The sequence below is a fragment of the Lethenteron reissneri genome, chromosome 46, assembly GCF_015708825.2.
Source record: "Lethenteron reissneri isolate LAM-NWPU_2019-01 chromosome 46, ASM1570882v1, whole genome shotgun sequence".
Taxonomy (NCBI): domain Eukaryota; kingdom Metazoa; phylum Chordata; class Hyperoartia; order Petromyzontiformes; family Petromyzontidae; genus Lethenteron; species Lethenteron reissneri.
Genome location: NC_083824.1, coordinates 8764321 through 8784521, shown reverse-complemented (window position 1 = coordinate 8784521; position 20201 = coordinate 8764321). Strand labels below are relative to the sequence as shown.

Below are 20201 nucleotides of genomic sequence, written 5' to 3'. Positions count from 1 at the left end.
AAGTTCAACATACACGCATACGTGGCACCCGTCGTGGCTTCAAAGGCCTCGTCGGTGGCCTGAACCGCCCCTCGCCCCCTGAGGCATGGGGCTACGTCCCGGGTGAAGCTGCGAGGCGAACGTACATCTGGTGAACTTGTGCAGGTTGGGCTGGATCTCCTCGCGGAACTTGGCGATGACCTCCCTGACCAGGCCCTGGTTGGGGTCGCCGTCCAGAGCGAACAGGTAGGCCTCGAGCAGGTGAGTGTTGGACAGGTTCCAGATGAAATCGTCTCGTTGCAGGTAGTGCAGGAACGGGTGCTCAAACTGCGCAAACGTTTAAAAACGAAGGAGGTAAGATGAGAAAAAAAGTGCAATACGAGATTAACATTGCATAGGCCAGTTGAGTACACACGTAAGTTAAAGGCAGCAAACGTCAAGCCAGGAAAGGATAGTCTGCGTTTCAGAAAGTCTGTTCTCCGGTGTCCCGTAGCATTTGATAAACATCAAAATTGTGCCCCCAGTTTAAAATGTTCTGGTCTCAAAATAAAATAAAATGCAATACGAGATTAATTTCGCATTGGCCGGTGAGTACACATGTAAGATAAAGACAACTAACGTCAAGCTAGCAAACTACAGTCTGCGTTGCAGAAAGGCTGTTTCCAGTGTCCCGTAGAATTTGATAAACATCAGAATTGTGTCCCAGTTGACAATGTTCTGGTCTCATCCTTGACTTATTATATGGCGGAGGGTGGAGCTGCCCAAGTCCTGCGCGTGGTTGGCAAATGTACGATTGTTATTTGTGAATAACAGGACACTTGAATGGATCTGAAAGTAGTTTTGCGAGATCACCTTCTGCAGGCCATTCTCTAATCAGAGGTGATGCACAGAATGAGATTTTTTTTCCATCTCATGACATAACACCAGTTAGCACCACAACTCATGCAGCCCTTATCAAGGCTCTGCCGTATTTAGTGTTGGTCATGTCGGATGTTTGACCATACTTCGCCAAACTGGTCAGTGTAGGTTGATGAAGGATAGAGGACAAGGGAAGGGGAGGGGCAGGACTGGTTCAGATATCACTTGCCACGAATGTTAGCCGTGGCCGGAAATCAAACTCAGGTGGCCGGGTTCGTAGCGCAGTGTGCGCACAACTGCGCCACCGCTCCACCCCGACGCTTGGAATAAAATCGGGGAAGGGGGGAAAAAAAAACAACAACAAAAATACGTTTCTTGAAAACCAGCCATTCCATCTCTTGGAAGGAGTCTCACGTTGCCAATTATGAACAGCTGCTCACTTTCTGAGCGAGTGGGCTCGCTATGTCACATCACACTTGCTTATCGAGAGAAAAGCCTCGCCGAGACTCAAGACTTTTTTTTAAAGATTGTCGCTGTAAGGCGTTGGGGAAATCATCGCTACGCATTTCCCAATGAAGTAATTTGCGTATTCTTAGGTTTTTTCGGTAAAGTCACGTAGGTAAAAAAGCATTTACTTGATACAGCAAGCATGCTGTGACGGTTTCACCTGAAGACGGAAGCTTGTGTTGCCTCCGAAACGTCGTGATTTTTATTTTATTTTACTTTTATTAATTAACATTTTAATTTTTTACCTACGTGACTTTACCGAAAAAACCTAAAAGTATGAATCCTTGCAGTCACGAAAGCTTCAAATCTATAAGTAATTTGCGAGAAATTAATTTTTTGCCTTTTCACTTTGCCGAATATTCTCACGTCACGTGTCAAGAGACGCGTCGTGACGCACCCTCAGTGCCCGTGGGCTCGTACCTGCTGCAGGGCTTGGTGGAAGCTTGCTGCCAGCTTGCCCACCTGGTAGTACAGGCTGCCGTCCGCCAACACCCTGGACAGCGGCACGCCGGGCAGGTACGTGAGCAGCCGCACGTTGAACTCCTTCTCACCTTCGCCGCAGTCTGAGGATTCACAACAGGAGTCGCCACCGAGGTCGAGAGGTCACCACGGTTAGTGCAGTCTCACCCGTCGCTTCCTTTTGCTGGAACATAAAAAGCTGTTCGGAAGCTGATGTCGGAACCTCCAAGGTCAGGCCAAAGTGTCGACTCACCACATTGCGCCCTGCGTTCATTACTCACGTGCTATACTACACAGGGTCTCTTATGTATTGCTCAACTGATAGCCAAGGCTACAGTTTTTTTAGGAAATTAAATGACAATTTGCTGCTCAGTATTAAAGGGTTAATAACAATAATGAACATGCCAAGTCCAATTTATAACGCACACAAAATTCGTGTAGTCTCTAAAACGCCAATCTCTCTTGCAACTTGAATAGAGTATTTCTGTTCTCCCCCCACCCACAATAGTAACTTGGAGCGATTTTTTTCTCATTACTTTCTTTCACGGTTACTATTAACGCAGAAATGAATAACACGAACGCATTCCGAAATTCGCATTCCAATATGGGCCTTGTTATCTAAACCGCTGTAGATATATATGACTTTAAACCCCCAGCCAAACCTCCTACGCTTTTCACAAGTAGTACTAATCGCATATCTGCATTTCCCATAAATATGCTAAATTCCTCTTGATATGCAAATTATTTTGTCAAGGCGCCCTCCCCCCTCCATCCCAGCTTAAATAGACGCTCCAAGCCTGGGGTGTGTCATTCAGACTCTGTCTACTTGACAGACCTGTTCTCCACCTGAGAACGGCTGCTTGTGTTGTGGCCGAAACGTCGTGAGAATTATTGAATGTTTGATTTTTCTTATTTTATTATTTCCATTCTACGTGACTTTACCGAAAGAACCAAGAAGATGAATAAAGCAGTTGAGAGGAATAATACCTCGCCACACCCATGCGTAAGACATCCGCCAAAGTTGCAACGTGGCACGCAACAGTCGCGCCCCAGCGCACGCTGGCCGGAACCGGGGGCAATTCGCCCAGGTTCGGGCCAGAACGGACACGTCAGCACACGAGTCTAGCTGAATTCCCCGGGTTCACCTTGAGCAAATTACTTCGGAGGAGGGTGAACGGGGGCCCCATCTGCATCAGGAGGCGACTTCTATCGCTCGCTCCATCGCATAAATATGAGGGTCAGCGGCATTCCGTGATCTTCGCATTCCATACACGGCGTTGGGCGGCGATGTCAGCTCACGCGATGAACCCCGAGCCTGGGTTTAGAGGAGCGCTGCTAGCCCAGGCATTATAATCAGAATATGTACTTATACTGGAGGAATCCGATGAGCTATGAAGCTCTTTATTTTACAAGTGTTCAGCAGCCCAGTGTTGGGCCAAGCCCAAACCACCAAAATTAATTCATTCTGGTCTACAGAACAACTGTCCCGCCATGCCTTGCATGAACTAATTAAGTGCATGTCTCGGTCAGCAATGCTCAATTGAAAAACCGTTGCCCCCATGCCCCCCCCCCCAACTGAAACATTTGACAAGACCCTCCCGATACTTGGTGAGTCTCTGCTGTGAAAACAAGTGTAACGATAATGATTACAATAATAATAATAGTAGCAGTGATGCGATGCAGGAGGTCGGAGTGGGTGTGGGGGAGAGCTAAGCTCTGTATCGACATGTTTGTATTACTCTAAATCTCTCCTCTTGCGGATAGATATTTCTCCCATTTCTTGGTTCTTTCGGTAAAGTCACGTAGAAGGGAAATAATAAAATAATAAAAATAAAACATAATAGAATAATAATATTTTTATAATTTTATTATTTCCCTTCTACGTGACTTTACCGAAAGAACCAAGAAGATGAATCCCTGCAGTCACGAAAGCTTTAAATCGAAAATTAAATCCTATTTCTGATTAAATCTCTCTCGTATCTCTACAATATATCGCTTGTGACGTCTCTCTCCCGTCTATGCTTATTAATGTATTAAATGGTTTTGGTTTGACGTGTTCCCCTTGTCAATGAATCCGGAACTCGATGCAAAGAGTTTGACGTCTGCTTCTCTGTGCCATTAAAACATCTCTCAGGGTCTCCTGGCTAGATAAGTAAAAACGAAACTAACGATTTAGGTTTTGTATGTATGTTGAAATTTTTTCGCACCGTACGTAGCCAACCGTGCTCATTGGAGGTGCGGGGAGGTGGAACACACTGTGCAGTTGGCGAATGGCGGGGTCGGTGAACTGTACAAACATTACATCCACCAACCTGTAGGCCAATGAGGTGGTCAGTGGATGAGAATGCAGCGAGTGTGCTTCTGATCTCTCACCACAGATGTTATCATCTTGTGCGTGTGGGTTGTCTGTGAGCAGTCATTCCAGTTTCATCCCACACACCAAACATTGTTTTTTATATTTATATATATATATATAAATAATTTACAAAAGATCCCAATGTGGACCTTTGGGCCAGTACCAACAAGCAGCGCGTTACATCCACCAACCTCACAAAAAACTAAAGGTCACTTATCGTCAGTGGAGTGCAACCCAGTATAACACCACCGTCTCATGCTCTCATATTGAGGATTGTTGTCTTTGCAAGTATAAACCAATGCTGTATTCGTATCATGATTACTATCAGCCTATGACTAAATCACCTGGAATGTGCCCTATCATAAGATCTGAAAGCTAAGCAAGTTGACCCTGGATTAGGGCTTTAAACAGGTATCATAGGCTGCTGCGTGGCGCTACGTTGTGGGAGCCAGAGTTCAGTGCAGCGAAATCAAGTCAATTGTAGGGATATGAGAGAGATTTAATCAGAAATAGGATATTTATTTGGAAGAGAGATAGGAGAAATATGCTAAATTCCTCTTGATATGCAAATTCGTTTGTCAAGGCACCCCTTCCCCCCTCCAACCCAGCTTAAATATACGCTGCCAAGCCTGGTGGTGCCAATTCAGACGCTGTCTTTCCGACAGACCTGTTCTTCACCGTTGTGGCCGAAAGGTCGTGAGAATTATTTTACTATGTTTTATTTTTATTATTTTTATTATTTCCCTTCTACGTGACTTTACCGAAAGAACCAAGAAGAGGTACATCTACGCTCCGATGTCGATGCTCCCGGGACCCCGCGGACGCAGCTCACCGATGCTCTCGAGCGACATGATCTTCCCGCTGACGTTGTCCACCACCTCCTGCATGGGGAAGCCCCTCTGCTGCAGGAACCTCATCATGGCCATCTGCACCTCGAGCAGCTGCGGCCGCTGGCTGTCCCGCGTGTTGGTGACCTTGAGCACAAATTGGCGGCCGTCGCGCGCCAGCACGCGGTAGTTCTGGTCGATGTAGCTCGCCAGAGGGCTCACCCCCGCCACGCTCACCCCATAGAGGCGCTCCACCAGCTTCACCGCGTGGGACTCGCTGAGGCACGGCTTCTCGTGGTCGTGGCCGTTGTCCTGCGGCACGGTTTGCATCGTCTTTAACGAACAAAACGAGAACAACAAAAAGTTTCGATTTAAAGCTTTCGTGACTGCAGGGAATCATCTTCTTGGTTCTTTCTGGAAGGTCACGTAGAAGGGAAGTAATAAAATAATAAAAATATAATAGAATAGAATAATTCTCATGACGTTTCGGCCACAACGCAAGCAGCCGTCCTGCTTACGTTGTGGCCGAAACGTCGTGAGAAATATTTTATTATTTTATTATTTTATTATTTCCATTCTACGTGACTTTACCGAAAGAACCAAGAAGAACAACAAAAAGCTTTGAATTTGGCAAGTGCACGTTGGCATTCGCTCCATTCGTACAGCGCAAGGCACCTCCGATTAGCACGGTTGGCTACGTACGGTGCGAAACAAAGTCAGCATACATACAAGGCTACATCCTGGAGGCGCTACGCTTCACGGACAGTCCACAGTAGTTTTCGCATTTACACAGTTGTGCAGACACACGTGGCACGCTACTTATTCAAATTACATCTCCGAGATCTTTAACATCCGACTGTGAAGCAGACAATGTGTGCAATATTAACAGTTCATACACCCACAGTATTCACCAGGGTGGTCGTGGGGCTCGTACCACAAACATCTGCAACTCGCTACCGCTCGGCCATGAAGTCAATCCATCGATAACTGTGCTCAGTGATCAATAAACACGTCCCTTTGCTCGCATAACATTTAGTAGCAACACATTTCTCTGAAAATAAAGGCACCAAATTTTGATTTAAAGCTTTCGTGACTGCAGGGATTCATATTCTTGGTTCTTTCGGTAAAGTCACGTAGAAGGGAAATAATAAAATAATAAAAATATCAAACAATAAAAATTCTCACGACGTTTCGACTGCAACACAAGCAATCATCATCAGGTGATGATGATTGCTTGTGTTGCAGTTGAAACATCGTGAGAATTTTTATTGTTTGATATTTTTATTATTGTATTATTTCCCTTCTACGTAACTTTACCGGAAGAACCAAAAATAGAAAGGCACCGCTTAAACATGTCAGATATAAGATTCGTAATAACAGAGAATTGCCCTTGTGCATTTCCGTGGAAATACAGCCAGTGTCTGATAAAGTAGCATTACTGTAACTGGAGTTATAACAAGAACCGTGGGTTTATGCAGCATTGCGGAGCTGCAGTTATGGCCCACCGAGTAAACACCGTGTCCCGTAAGCACAAAATCACGTGTTCAAATTCCATCGCATGTGTAATTGTGTGAATAATAATCAGGGCTTAATCTGTCACCGAATATTTTCCGGGTCGCTGGTGCGGAGTGGAGTAGGCGGCACAGCCCCGCGAGCCACAGCTCTAGCGAAAGGTACACGGAGGACGTGGTGTGCCGGGTGTGAACATAGTTTTCAGAGTCACTGACACAGACTGTACACAATGCAAAAAGTATAAAAATAGGCTTTTGTATTTTGGGGGGGGGGGGGGGCGCATTAATGGATATATTTTGCACGGCAGGTGAGCGGTGACGTCACATCTGCGATGTCACCCGCATGCGGCAGCGTCACGCAGTGTGCCTGCTGACGTCACGCAGTGTGCCTGCTGACGTCACGCAGTGTGCCTGCTGACGTCACGCACCCCCCCCCCCACAACCCTCCGCGTAGGCCGTGTGTTAATCCAAGACAAGAATCCAAGTCTCGGGCAAAGCCGGGTAGTCAAGCTAGTCCCTTATAGAATAAACCTCTAATAATTCACAGCCCTATGTGAACCAACTGCTACACGGGGGCCTTCCTCACCCCCCCCATGCCATGTTAATCACGGCAGTTTCTTTGACCAAACTTTACCAAGCTGTCTTCTTGGTTCTTTCGGTAAAGTCACGTAGAATGGAAATAATAAAATAATAATAATAAAACATAATAAAGTAATTCTCACGACGTTTCGGCCACAACGCAAGCAACCGTCCTCGGGTAAAGAACAGGGCTGTCGGAAAGTCTCATTCAGACTCATTCAGACGCTGTCTTTCCGACAGACCTGCTCTCCACCTGAAGACGGCTACTTGCGTTGTGGCCGAAACGTCGTGAGAATGACTTTATTATGTTTATTTTTATTATTTTATTATTTCCATTCTACGTAACTTTACCGAAAGAACCAAGAAGATGAATCCCTGCAGTCACGAAAGCTTCAAATCGAAACTTTACCAAGCTGGTCAATGTGCGTTGGCGGAGTGGGGTGCTCAGGACCAGTTCAGATAGCCACGGCAGCCAGGATCATCACGCAGCTAGCAAACTCCTGTGACCCCTCCAGCGCGCTCACATGCTTTTTCATTCATCGCTTGACACTTGCAATAATTTCTGCTCGTGTTCCCCGATTTCTATTGTTAGAATTTTACGAATTGTTTGACATTTTCTTGGTTCTTTCGGTAAAGTCACGTAGAAGGGAAGTAATAAAATAATAAAAATAAAACATAATAAAATAATTCTCACGACGTTTCGGCCACAACGCAAGCAGCCGTCCTCAGGTAAAAACCAGGTCCGTCGAGGCGACAAAGTCCGTCGAGGCGACAAAGTCTGAACATTCAGACTTTGTCGCCTCGACGGACCTGGTTTTCACCTGAGGACGGCTGCTTGCGTTGTGGCCGAAACGTCGTGAGAATTATTTTATTATGTTTTATTTTTATTATTTTATTACTTCCCTTCTACGTGACTTTACCGAAAGAACCAAGAAGATGAATCCCTGCAGTCACGAAAGCTTTAAATCGAAATTGTTTGACATTTTTGTGGATTTAATCTTTTGCTTAGCATCACCGTGTTATAAATCGCTGTCATTCATCTAAAACAGCGGTTGGGAACCTATGGCTCGCGAGCCATATATGGGCTCTTCCAGTGACGGCATATGGCTCCCAGACAATTTTGAGTTGAAAAAAATAATAACAAAAATAAATAAATAAATCTGTTTGGAACTGATTTTAAAATACTTGTGATATTGCTTAATAATACTGTGTCATTTTAAAGTAAACAGAAATTAGTTTTGAAGATAAATTTCACGGGTCACGCCTGCATGAAGCTCAACCTCACTACGTATGAACCAGACTACAAGGCCATCAGCAAAACCATGCAGCACCAGAAGTCGCATTAAAAGTGATACATATTAAATTTATTATACGTAAAAAAAAACTATATGGCTCTCAATGAAATATATTTAGAAATATTTGGCTTTTATGGCTCTCCCAGTCAAAAAGGTTCCCGACCCCTGATCTAAAACGTCTAAACTAAACTATGTATTTTACCTGGTAAAGCCAACTGAGCTATATAGATCTTTTTCAGAAGCAACCTGGCCACAAATGATAGCTCAATAAAGTTGGTTATCAAGTGGAAAATGTATTGCAGCAAAGTACTCTCAACTTGTGTTTCTAAATGTTGGAGCGAAAAACCGGAGGACCTGGAGAAAAATCCACGCGATCACGGAGAGAAAGTGCAAACTCCAAATACATAGGAGTCAGGGTTGGGATTGAACCCACAACCTCCTTCATACCATGAGAGGTAATTAACATCTGGCTACAATTAGTATTCGACAAAATGATATCGTTTGCATTCCAGCCCGTTTCCCTCTACCTTCAATACACTATCCATTACTATGCTAGCTAACACATTAGTTCAAGTTGTGACATTCATTGTATAACTTTATAACTTCAAGGAATTTTTGTTTATGGTTTAAAAGACTGGCTACGAACTCCAAACCACAGACAAAATAACATCGCAGGCTCCCAAAACAGATCTCAAGGAATGACGGAATAATCCATGATAGAGGTTTTTTCGGGTTAGATCGCGTAAATACATAGGCGTAAATACGCGATCTAACCCAAAAAAAACGATTTTGGATATTGGTCGCGAAAGCCTACGTGTTAAAATGACGGAATAACTTCATCAACTTCACCATTGGAACCTCATTTGCCAGTAAAAAATATGATAATTGTTTTTTTACCCTTTTATCTGGCAACAAAACTGACACCTTTTTGGGTGTGAACCAATCAACTTCAAGGACAGTGCATACATTATCAGAGGTATGTTTTTTGTTTGCATTATGACTGCAGGTATTGTGGTCAATGCAAACATGACTCCTTGTAAAAAAAGGTGTCAGTTTTGTTGCCAGATAGAAGGGTAAAAAAACTATTTTCATCAACTTCATTACGGACAAGTGAACCACACACCGTTAGTAGTCTATCGTCGTTGTAATTGCAATCACTTTTGAATCGTACACTACTCTTGCAACTCTTGTCGCCTAACTTGATTTATTTAAATGTAGGAGCGGTAGCGCGCATGACCTGCACGTCTAATTTCATACGCGGGCTTTCCACGACGAAACATTACGCTTCACAACTCCTTTATTTGGGGTTAGATAGTGTAGGAAAATTAACCCGTAAAAACAAAGTTTTTCACTATAAATCCTTTATATGCGTGGCATCGGTTTAATTGTATTATTCCTTTCTGTTTTTCTTGAGTAAGTTTCATTTTCATCACATTGGTATTTGAAACAAAATATCAAACTTTTTTTTTCCTAAAAAGTGGAAAATTTTGTAAAATATTTTCACGAAAATAAATTGTCACGCACGAGTCTGTGTGCAAAATGTCAGCTCGATTGGTTCACGGGAAGTGGGTTAAAAAACGATCGAAAGATTTGCACGGTCCTAAGCGCGCAAGCAAGCAAGCTAACTTAATATAAAGGATTTAAAAATAAGTATAATCCGTAAAAACAAAGTTTTTCACTATAAATCCTTTATATGCGTGGCGGCTCGAGTCCTCTCGTCCTCTGGCTTGAGATGGCTGCCACCTATGGGTCAGATGATTGTCTGCAGTATTAAGCAATTGGTAATTAAATATTTAATTTGTTTTCCCTAAACAGTGTAAAATTTTGGGAAAAAATTTTCACGAACATTAATTGTCTCGCACAACGAGTCTGTGTGCAAAATGTCAGCTCGATTGGATCACGGGAAGTGGGTTAAAAAACGACCGAAAGATTTGCACGGTCGTAAGCAAGCACGCAAGCAAGCAAGTGAACTTAATATAAAGGATTTAAAAAAAGAGTAATGTATGTTCAACTAATTATCTGTGAAAAAATAGCTTCAAATCAAGGTTGTCCACGTGGGTCAACGTGCCACTCGATGTAGGTTGTTTTCTTCTTCTTCTTATTCTTCTTCAACAAAACCGGTTACGTTGAAAAGCAAAGGAAAACGTTGAATGAATGGAATGTCTTGAACGTCACTGAACGGAGGCGGAGATGCACGACCAGACATGATTTATGTGCGTAGAACTTCACCAAAAGTAGCAAAGTGAGAATACGCACACACACACCACCACCACTCCACTGGTGTTAACCACCTCACTATAAGAATTAACACGTCAGGGGCCGAAAGCTGTCATCATTAATCTCGCATATATTTAAAATCGATGTTAATCTGTTTCATTAACTTTATTTAAATGTACACCAATAACGTAAATTTCGATTTAAAGCTTTCGTGACTGCAGGGATTCATCTTCTTGGTTCTTTCGGTAAAGTCACGTAGAAGGGAAATAAAATAAAACATAATAAAAAAATATTATTAAAATAAAACTTAATAAAATATTTTAGAATGTTTATTTTTATTATTTTATTATTTCCCTTCTACGTGACTTTACCGAAAGAACCAAGAAGATCATTAACGTATTTAATGAAAGATAATGTCGTTAACATGCGATGCAATGGAGACATTTAATAGACGGATGCAGCTTCTAAAAACACTGCAGTTACAGAGCATAACAGCTGTGAAAATTCCCAGTTAATTCTTCAGCAGTGTGGCGTCTTCTAAAAAAGCACAATTGCAATCACTAATTGCACGGGGCATGATACAAGGCGATCCATTTATCAATGCCCAAATGATTGCCACCACCTTGTCTTCTCAACAGCTGATGATTGACTATCGTGCAAGCCACAGTTTCACATCCCCCCATACCTGACAGAAGCGAGTGTAAATAATATAAAAAAAAACTTTTTTTAAAAACACGCTTTTATGAAATGTACCGCACTAGTAATGGAAGAACTCCACGACTCCAGGAAGTGGCCCCGAAGCTTGCCACAAAGTAAGGGACCGTGGCCAATTACAGCCAACGTCAGTTGAGCGTGGACAATTAGACCCAAGTCGTAACATAACATATAAAAATTAAAGTTACTTTTTTTTAGTTTTAATGATAGAATATAGTATTGTCATCAGTATGACATAAGTATGTCAAGTTTTCAGTCGATACCACATTGGGAAGTGGGTTAAAATTGAGTTACAAGAATTGATGATACAATAACAACAGAGTTAAATGAAAACGTGTAAAAAGTTATGGGGCCATCCATTTAGTAGCTACGCAAAACTTTGTCAAAAACTTGACTACCCCCCCCTCCGAATCCTATAGAACGGCCGATATTTAATCCACGCAGAAACGATCAAGGATTAATACTATTAACGTGTTTAAGCAAACAGACCGCCCACAGCAAGCTGCATTAAATAATTAAGTAGCGTACCTTGGCCACTGATTTTGCCGAGCTGCGTGATAGCTGCAGTCAGGGCCACGTGGCACACGAAGTGACAACCTCTCCCGCAGTCCCACTTCTCCCGGCAGGACTTGTTGTCTCACAGCTGAAGAAGCTGAATTGTGGCTCATTTGAAGGCCAATGGTAAAGTGACGTAGAAGGGAAATAATAAAATAATAAAAATAAAACATAATAAAATATTTTATTATGTTTTCTTTTTATTATAAAATATGTTATTATGTTTTATTGTTATTATTTTTATTATAGGGAAATAATTCTAGGGAAATAATAAAAATATAACATAATCTAATATTTTATTATAATAAAATAATAAAAAGAAAACATAATAAAATATTTTATTGGTTTATTTTTATTATTTCCCTTAAAATAATCAAAATAAAACAATAAAATATTTTATTATGTTTTATTTTTATTACTTTATTATTTCCCTTCTACGTGACTTTACCGAAAGAACCAAGAAGATGAATCCCTGCAGTCACGAAAGCTTTAAATCGAAATTTAAGGCCAATGTAGACAAATTATTATCGAGGCTTTACCCCCCCCCGTACATTGTCAGTAGACCTCCATACGCAAGCAACGTATTTGCGTACGTACTAAATGGATGGCCCCTAAAAGTTTATTTTCCATACAATTACCTGGCTAGGGTAACTGTACAAGGAAACTGCTCTGGATTCAGTGGAGTATCTGTAAATGGATCAGCGGGGAATTCACGAACAAATCACCCCGTATAATAGCAATGCAAAGTAGATTCAGACTATTAATATAACAATAATAACAGCGTTCTTATCGTACATTTTGCACAGACACGGGGTACACACAGTAACATCTCTTGTTTACAGCTTTTAACAGGATGCTGTTGGGGGTTAAAGGCACGGCCGCCTTTGTCTCTCGCCAAGCGCTGATATTTACACACCGCATCGGATACTTTTTTTCAATGCTGAGTCGACCTAGGGGCGGCCCAGGACCGGTTGGAATATTCGCACCCTTGTTGAGCTGGAATGCCGCGGTTTGTAGCGCAGTGCGCTAACCACTGCGCCACCGCTCCCCACAATAATGTAACAATAGAGTACAAAGACAAAGGTTCCCCTAACACCGTACAGCCTGTAACAGACTCTTGGGGCAAGTGCTGTTGGCGAGCAGCACACGAGAGAGGCTGGGTGGCCTGCACCACACACACGACCGCCTTCGTCTCCCTCGTGGCGATGTTTTACACATAGCACAAGCTACTGTACTAGTTTGAGGCCGAGTCGACCTAGGGGAGGGCCCGGCACCCGGTTCAGATTAATCGTCACCGGTGTTGGCCGTGAGCGGGAATCAAACGTGGGGTTGGGTAGCGTAGTGCGCTAACCACTGCGCCACCGCTCCCCACAATAACGTAATAAGAGTTACACACAAAGATTAAAAAACACGGGCAAACATCTATCACCTGTGTGTTGAACTTCATTCGCACCGTACGTAGCCGACCATGCTAATCGGAGGTGCAGTAACTTACCACGAATGACCTTGAGACAGACCCCCGCACTCAAAGTGTAACGCAAACAATTCAAACAACACGCTTCAACAAGAATCACGTTCCGTTCGATCCTTAATCATTGCCAGCATATTGCAGTATTTTCACCCCAATTTTAGACTGCGAAACAACACGACTTACTACTACGCCTGCTGCTGATGCTGCCCAGACTCCGACAACTCTCTTCGGCTCTTGTTCGTGAAATTCACTCCCTTCCCACCAACACCACCACTATCATCATCACCGACGCCCAAAGATAAACTCTTCTTCCCCATCCACCCACCCACCCATCCGCGGTGATTAACAAAGAGACGATCATCGTCATCATCACCAACCCCGCGGCGCTTGCTAGAGACGAGCCCACCAACGACCGTGGTGCTGGCCACCCACCCCCTCGTGTGCCGTGCCCGCCTTGATAGGTGCTCGCTAACAGCACTTGCCCCAACAAGTCTGCCCAGGCTATACGGGTGAGCTTTGCCTTTGTCTTTGCCCTGTGGGGGGAGCGGTGGTGGAGCGGTTAGCGCTACGCTGCGCTACGAACCTGGCTACCCGAGTTCGATTCACGCTCACGGCCAACACCCAGTGACGATTATCTGAACCGGTCCTGGGCCTCCACTAGGTCGACTCAGCCTCAAATGAGTACCTGGTGCGGTGTGTAGTAAACATCGCCACTGGGGAGACAAAGGCGGCCGGGTGTGGTGTTGGCCGTTCATAGGCGCTCGCTAACAGCACTTGCCCCAACAGTCTGTTACAGGCTATACGGGGGATCTTTGTCTTTGTGCCTCGCTCACTCAAAACCCGGCTTAACCAGTCGGCCTGGTCAAAAGTTTGAGGAGTCTCCGAATCACGAGATTGTAGCTGAATAGGTAACAGATATCATCACATTATCCATCCTTACAAAAGGAGAAACACGGTGTGATTTCTTGCGCAGTGACGGAATTTTTTCGTATTTAAACCGACGAACAAAAAGACAACGATCCATACACGTTGCCACGGTTATCTTTGTATACCGTGTATATATATGAAAGGTAGCAATTCACATAATGTCCTTGTGTACAGTAGTGCAGGTTTAGTAACTTTCTCGTGACCCTACAACTCGCCAGTATTTGACCCCACAATGCCATATATTATTTTACAGGGGCCGCAATCATTGACAGGTGTTTGGGAAAACTGAGTTGCCACCACCGTACATGAATAGCAAGTTGTTGATAGGTTATCAATAGCAGTGCAGCAAAAAATCCATTGTTATAGCGTACGTCTATGCTACCGGCGCCGTCATCACTACTGGATCGTAACAAAGACAAAGAACCCCCCCCCCGTATAGCCTGCACAGACTGTTGGGGCAAGTGCTGTTAGCGAGTGCATCGCTGTTGGCCCATGCGGTTTACCCCGTATTCTTGTACTGGGGAAGTTTTCAGGTACAGCCGTTTCAATAAAGGCAACAACTTTTGTTTGCCTATTTGTTTGTGTTTTTTCCTACGTGATGGGACTTTGTAGGATGAACGTTGAGATTTATAAGCGGCACGGGGTGACCGATAAGGTCTGACTTGGTCTGTAATCAGGTAGGAGGCACTTTTGACTTAAAACTTTCGTGACTGCAGGAATTCATATTCTTTGGTTCTTTCGGAAAAGTCACGTAGAATGGAAATAATAAAAGAATAAAAATAAAACAATAATTATGTTTAATTTTTATTATTTTATTATTTCCATGAATCCCTGCAGTCACGAAAGCTTTAAATCGAAAAATCTTTCCAATGATTGCTGAGTCTATAACCTTCCTCTCGGTAGCAATTGTCTCTATGTCTGTATATATGGATGGCTTCATGAACGAATCTTTGTTGATAGCCAGTAGGCTTGAAAAGCACCATCGTCTTAGAGAAATCAATTTTGTGTGAGCCAGCCGCATTAAAGTAATGATCAGCCACGGCAGAAGTATTGGTCTTATCGTGTTTCAAACAGTGGCGGCTCCTGCAAAATCTCTCAGGGGGGGCAAATGTCTGGATGATTGATAAGAATAAGGTCCACCCATGCAATGGATAAATTAACAGCTTAAGCATGTAAAGGCAACTTCACTTCTTTAATATTAATGAAAAATAAAGTGACTCTTACAATACATCTTGTTTGTTTCTATACTCACTATTAAAACAAACCACTCAAGTTTATTTTATTAAAGATTCCACTAGGTAGCGATAAATTATATTGTTGGATGAAACGTGCTTACGTATGACGTAAGCACGTATGATAACGTAAGCACGTTAGTGCGAGCCCTCCCGGAAGCCATAGAGAATGCATTGCAGCGCCCCCCGGTCGAAAAAAAACATCTTTGAATGTAAGTCTATGGGGCCACTCGGGGCGATTCTCAGCCGGAGGGAAATCGCCCAAAAAGAGGCGGTACTCCACAGAACGTGACATGACGCTGATTGGACTATATCCAGAGGCACAGTGACGGCTAGCGTGACTCTGTGGTTCAATGACATTGGTGGTGCGTCGCCCAATCGCCCTAATGAAGAAACCGCCCCTGGTTTCAAATCTACCTTATGTTCACGAACACGGTCCAAGACATGTCGCTTAGTTTCCCCAACGTAACTGCTGCCGCAGACACAGCTTAGTTTGTAGATGCCTGGATATTGCATGTCAGGGATCTTGTCCTTCACAGATGGGATCAGATCACGAATTTTATGTACCGTGTTAAATCGGACCTGGATCTTGTGTTTGTTCATGATTTGGAAATCTTTTTGGTAAGGCAAGGTGATGGTTTTTGATTGGATGCTCTGATGGCTCCTTCCTCACGGTTGGGGTGATGGCTTTGCGGATTGTGTCCTCAGAATATCCATTCGCTCTCTCATTTACACACCGCACCAGGTACTTATTCGAGGCCAAGTCAACTTGGGGGGGGGGCGGGCATGGCCGGTTCAGATAATCGCCACTGGTATTGGCCGTGAGTGGGAATCGAACTCGGGTCGCCGGGTTCGTAGCACTGACCGCTACACGCCCATCAACACTTACCTCCAAACAAGCTGAGTTATACAACACAACCGTCCATTGTTCTATCATCCCCTGCGTTATGAAGACCTGCATATTACACCGTGGCAGCTTGCGTGCGTATTATTTACACTCGCTGGTCAATGCCAGTATGTTAGCTAGCTGTGTTCTCGTCCAGGGTTGTAAGTATTCACATGTAGGCTACAGTGATGGTGTGTGGATGCATCCCACTCCATCAACAAACCTCGTTAAGATCCGGCGGGATGGTTTGTAACCTGTTAGATGTGTTTATCCATGATAGAGGTTTTTGGGTTAGATCTCGTAAATATAATTGTGTCGTTAAATTCACACACTGTGAGTTTTACTCTCCAACATAACCGGTGTTGCTGTACGAATAACGAATTGGCACGTTCTGTTTATGTGACAAACATTTTACTATTTTGCTGTGTCGGGTGGTGGCGGGTTTAACGACACATTTATATTTGCGCTAACCCAAAAACCTCAGTTGTGGATAATATTGGTCGCGAAAGCCTCCGACCACGTGATCAACTACGTGTGTTTACTGTTCAGTCCCGTCTTGATAAGATGTAAAATTCATAAAATGTAATCATTAACGTTTTGCTGCTATATTTTAACATTGTATAAACTGGAATTAATAAAAAAAAATATTGCTGAATTCGCACAAGTGATGTTATTTTCTTCTTCTCCTCCTAATATAAACATATTAAGTATTTTTTTTTATGTTTACTGATGTTTGTTGGTGTTTAGTTTTATTATTGCTGAAAGGCTGAGTGGATGTTGTGTGGTGGTGTGGAGCGGTAGTGTAGCGGTTAGTGCGCCGTACTACGAACCCGACACCCAGTGACGATTAGCTGACCCGGCCCTGGGCCTCCACTAGGTCGACTCAGTCTCAAATGGGTTCCTGGTGCGATGTGTAGACATCGCCACTAGGGAGACAAAGGCAGCCGGGCGTGGTTGCTGGCCACCCACCCCCTCGTGTGCCCTTCTGTCCTTCATAGGTGTAACTCGCAAAACAACATTTGCCCCAATAGTCTGTTAAGACAATATGGGGGATCTTTGTGTGATTGTGCCAGCCAGGGAAGACGAACTCTTTCTCTGCGTGTGTGTGAAGCAGCCTCTCTCCCATGACCTCAACATTATTTCAGTCACGTACTTCAGCCTCCTCTGCGCAGTTGCGTGGGTGGTCTCAAAAAGGGGGTAACACAGAACACAACGCAGACTGCGCCATCATCTTTCTGTTCTGATAAAACCAGATTTGGCATTGGCAGCCCGGCTAACGACTGCTCTTATAAGAAGCTGCTGCGGTGCATTAGGTACAAAAATCATCCCACTCGATGGAGACACTGGCGGAGCCAGTGGGGGGTGGGGTGGCATGTGCCCCCCCCCCCCCCCCAATGATCCGATTGAAATCCCTAATTTCGATCGGATCATCGGGGTTTATTAGTAATAAATCGGCATTCTGCGACCCCCACTGCCACTGTGTAGCATATTATTAAGTGCCAGGGACTCTATGAGATGTTAGGGCAATAGTCTGAGTCCATAATTGGCAATAAGTAACGGCAAAGCAGTTATAAGTGACTCAGAATTGTGCGCAGTTGCGTATACAGAACTTGACTTCCCTGAAGGCATTCACCTTCAGCGAGCGCGATGCCGATCACACAACGCGGTTCGAATTCGACCCTCAATCGATGGCTGCGCCATCGCCGCACACGCGTCGAATAAAAAGCAAAGGACAAGTCCTTACTAACTACTCCTCTATCATTTTTCATTGCTGGAGGGGTTGCCCCCCCCCCGACCTGAAAATCCTGGCTCCATTAGGAAAAAAGATGTCCATTTGTCTCTTCACATGAAGGTAAAATATTAGTTTTGTCTACAAGCGAATTGGCCTCGGCGTTTGTTTAACGCGCCTGACACTCGATGAGACCAGGGAAGGTCACAACCAGCACCGAGTTTGCTTAAACAAATGTTGTTACTAAATTGTAGAGCCAAACGGAAGCCTTTTGTCGTGTATATTAAACTATATATACAAGCCTGTGTATGGCACTTTTGCGATTTCAAAAGTATTTCTGTACCGCGAGGAAGTACAGTAAAGCAATCGGAACAAAAACAAAAACACATTCACTGCTGGCAGAGGGTCTCTGCACACCGTGCGGGTATTGGGGCGGGTATCATGGTTATTAGTTTATCGTACTTCACGATGCTGGCAACTGTGGCTTGGCAAAGACAGGGAGCACAGACGTGGGGGCAAAGACACAGAGTGCAACAATTCATTGGCAGCAATCCCCTCTGCTAAACAACACTGCGGTACCAGTCGCGCAGAATTTATTAAACCTCTGTGCTCGGTGTCCATCGGTCGGAGCATTCACCAGGCTCAACGCCTGCTTATCTTCCGTTGTTGCTTGGTCACAGGCTATTTTACAAACGCCCGGAATGCAATGACGATTCTGTGGCATATTTCCTCTGCAAGTTAGACATCTCATCCGTCAGAGTTGGGAACTCTAAAAATAAAATAAAAACCCAGTGAAGCGAACCAAACCGTTACACGGCAAACCGCGGCGTGGTGGCATCTCTCCGTAAAATCTGACAACGGCAGGAGCAGAGGTCGCAAACGGGTTTTGATTCCTTACCCGTACCCGGCCGCACCAGGGTCGCAAACGGGTACCCGTACCCGGCCGGGTACGGGTAGCCGGGTATCGGGTAGGGTACGGGTATCGGGTAGGGTACGGGTATCGGGTACCCGGTTGCGACCTCTGCAGCAGGAGCAGATGAAGGAAAAGCCCTCCGGCACCTTTCCCCATGCCTCTCTCCTTCGCAATCTCCGTTCATCACTCCCTCTGCTCGTGAGGGAGCCGCTATGCATTTCCTCCCGGCTTATATCTGTAGATGCTGACTGGACGCTCGTACTGTAAGAATATAATCATTTAGACGCAAGCAGTGTCAAGGCTGATTGTGACCGCATGGCCAATTACCACTGGACAAACGGGGCAGTGAAAAGAGTCAGTGGGAGCATTGTTGTGATGGTTACTATGCATTGGCTGCGGGTTACAGAAGGGCATGATTCATACCAGTGCAAACAATTAATCGATTCATGGATACATTTATTAAATGTTCTTTAAAATGTTATCATCGTGCATTTTATGAGCGTCACGCCATGAGATGAAGGTTCGATTCGGAACTTTTGCAGAGCAGTGCAATGACCACTTATTTGAGAATGCTCTGTGGAAACAGATGTAAAGAACTACTTCTCAGAACCCTTTTTATCCACGTTATGGGGCATCACGTTCACACATTCATCTATTACGGAGTAATGTTTGTCAAATGACTGTCAAACGAATGCATTTCATCTTCTTGGTTCTTTCGGTAAAGTCACGTAGAAGGGAAATAATAAAATAATAAAAATAAAACATAATAAAATAATATTATATTTGTATTCTTTTATTATTTCCCCTTCTACGTGACTTTACCGAAAGAACCAAGAAGATGAATCCCTGCAGTCACGAAAGCTTTAAATCGAAATTGAATGTATTTCATTTATGCATTTCATCCCGAGAGCTGGATTTAGCTAAATTAACAGCAAAAGCAAATTTGATGCGATTATTTCGTGCGGGCATTGGTGAACGGGCTATGCCCATCACAGCTCACTACACTTGGGAACCCAGTTTAAACACGGCGGATCTCGGTGGTTAATTCGCCACATTCCTCTGAGTCACCCAGTCACCTCTAAAGGTGTAACAATACAAAAAGAATGTGTTCGTGCACACAGTGTGGACGTATAATAACATGTTTTCATGTATTCAAATAGAATGTAAATTATATGGTAATGTTACA

At 43.9% G+C, this 20201-nt stretch overlaps 1 protein-coding gene across 2 annotated transcripts in view; it reads right to left on the bottom strand.

Moving 5' to 3' along the window:
• LOC133354291 (hydroxylysine kinase-like) overlaps positions 1 to 20201 on the bottom strand; it is a 36899-nt gene that overhangs the window by 9587 nt on the left and 7111 nt on the right. The window contains exons 1-4 of one of the 2 annotated variants that reach the window (XM_061571031.1): positions 13512 to 13631; positions 4992 to 5319; positions 1765 to 1907; positions 126 to 306 (exon numbers count right to left, since the gene is read on the bottom strand). In XM_061571031.1, the coding sequence (XP_061427015.1) occupies positions 126 to 306; positions 1765 to 1907; positions 4992 to 5316 (649 nt within the window). In that variant the 5' untranslated portion in view covers positions 5317 to 5319; positions 13512 to 13631. Of the gene's footprint in view, positions 1 to 125; positions 307 to 1764; positions 1908 to 4991; positions 5320 to 13511; positions 13632 to 20201 lie in introns of those variants that run through there. The other variant, XM_061571030.1, reaches the window with a different exon arrangement.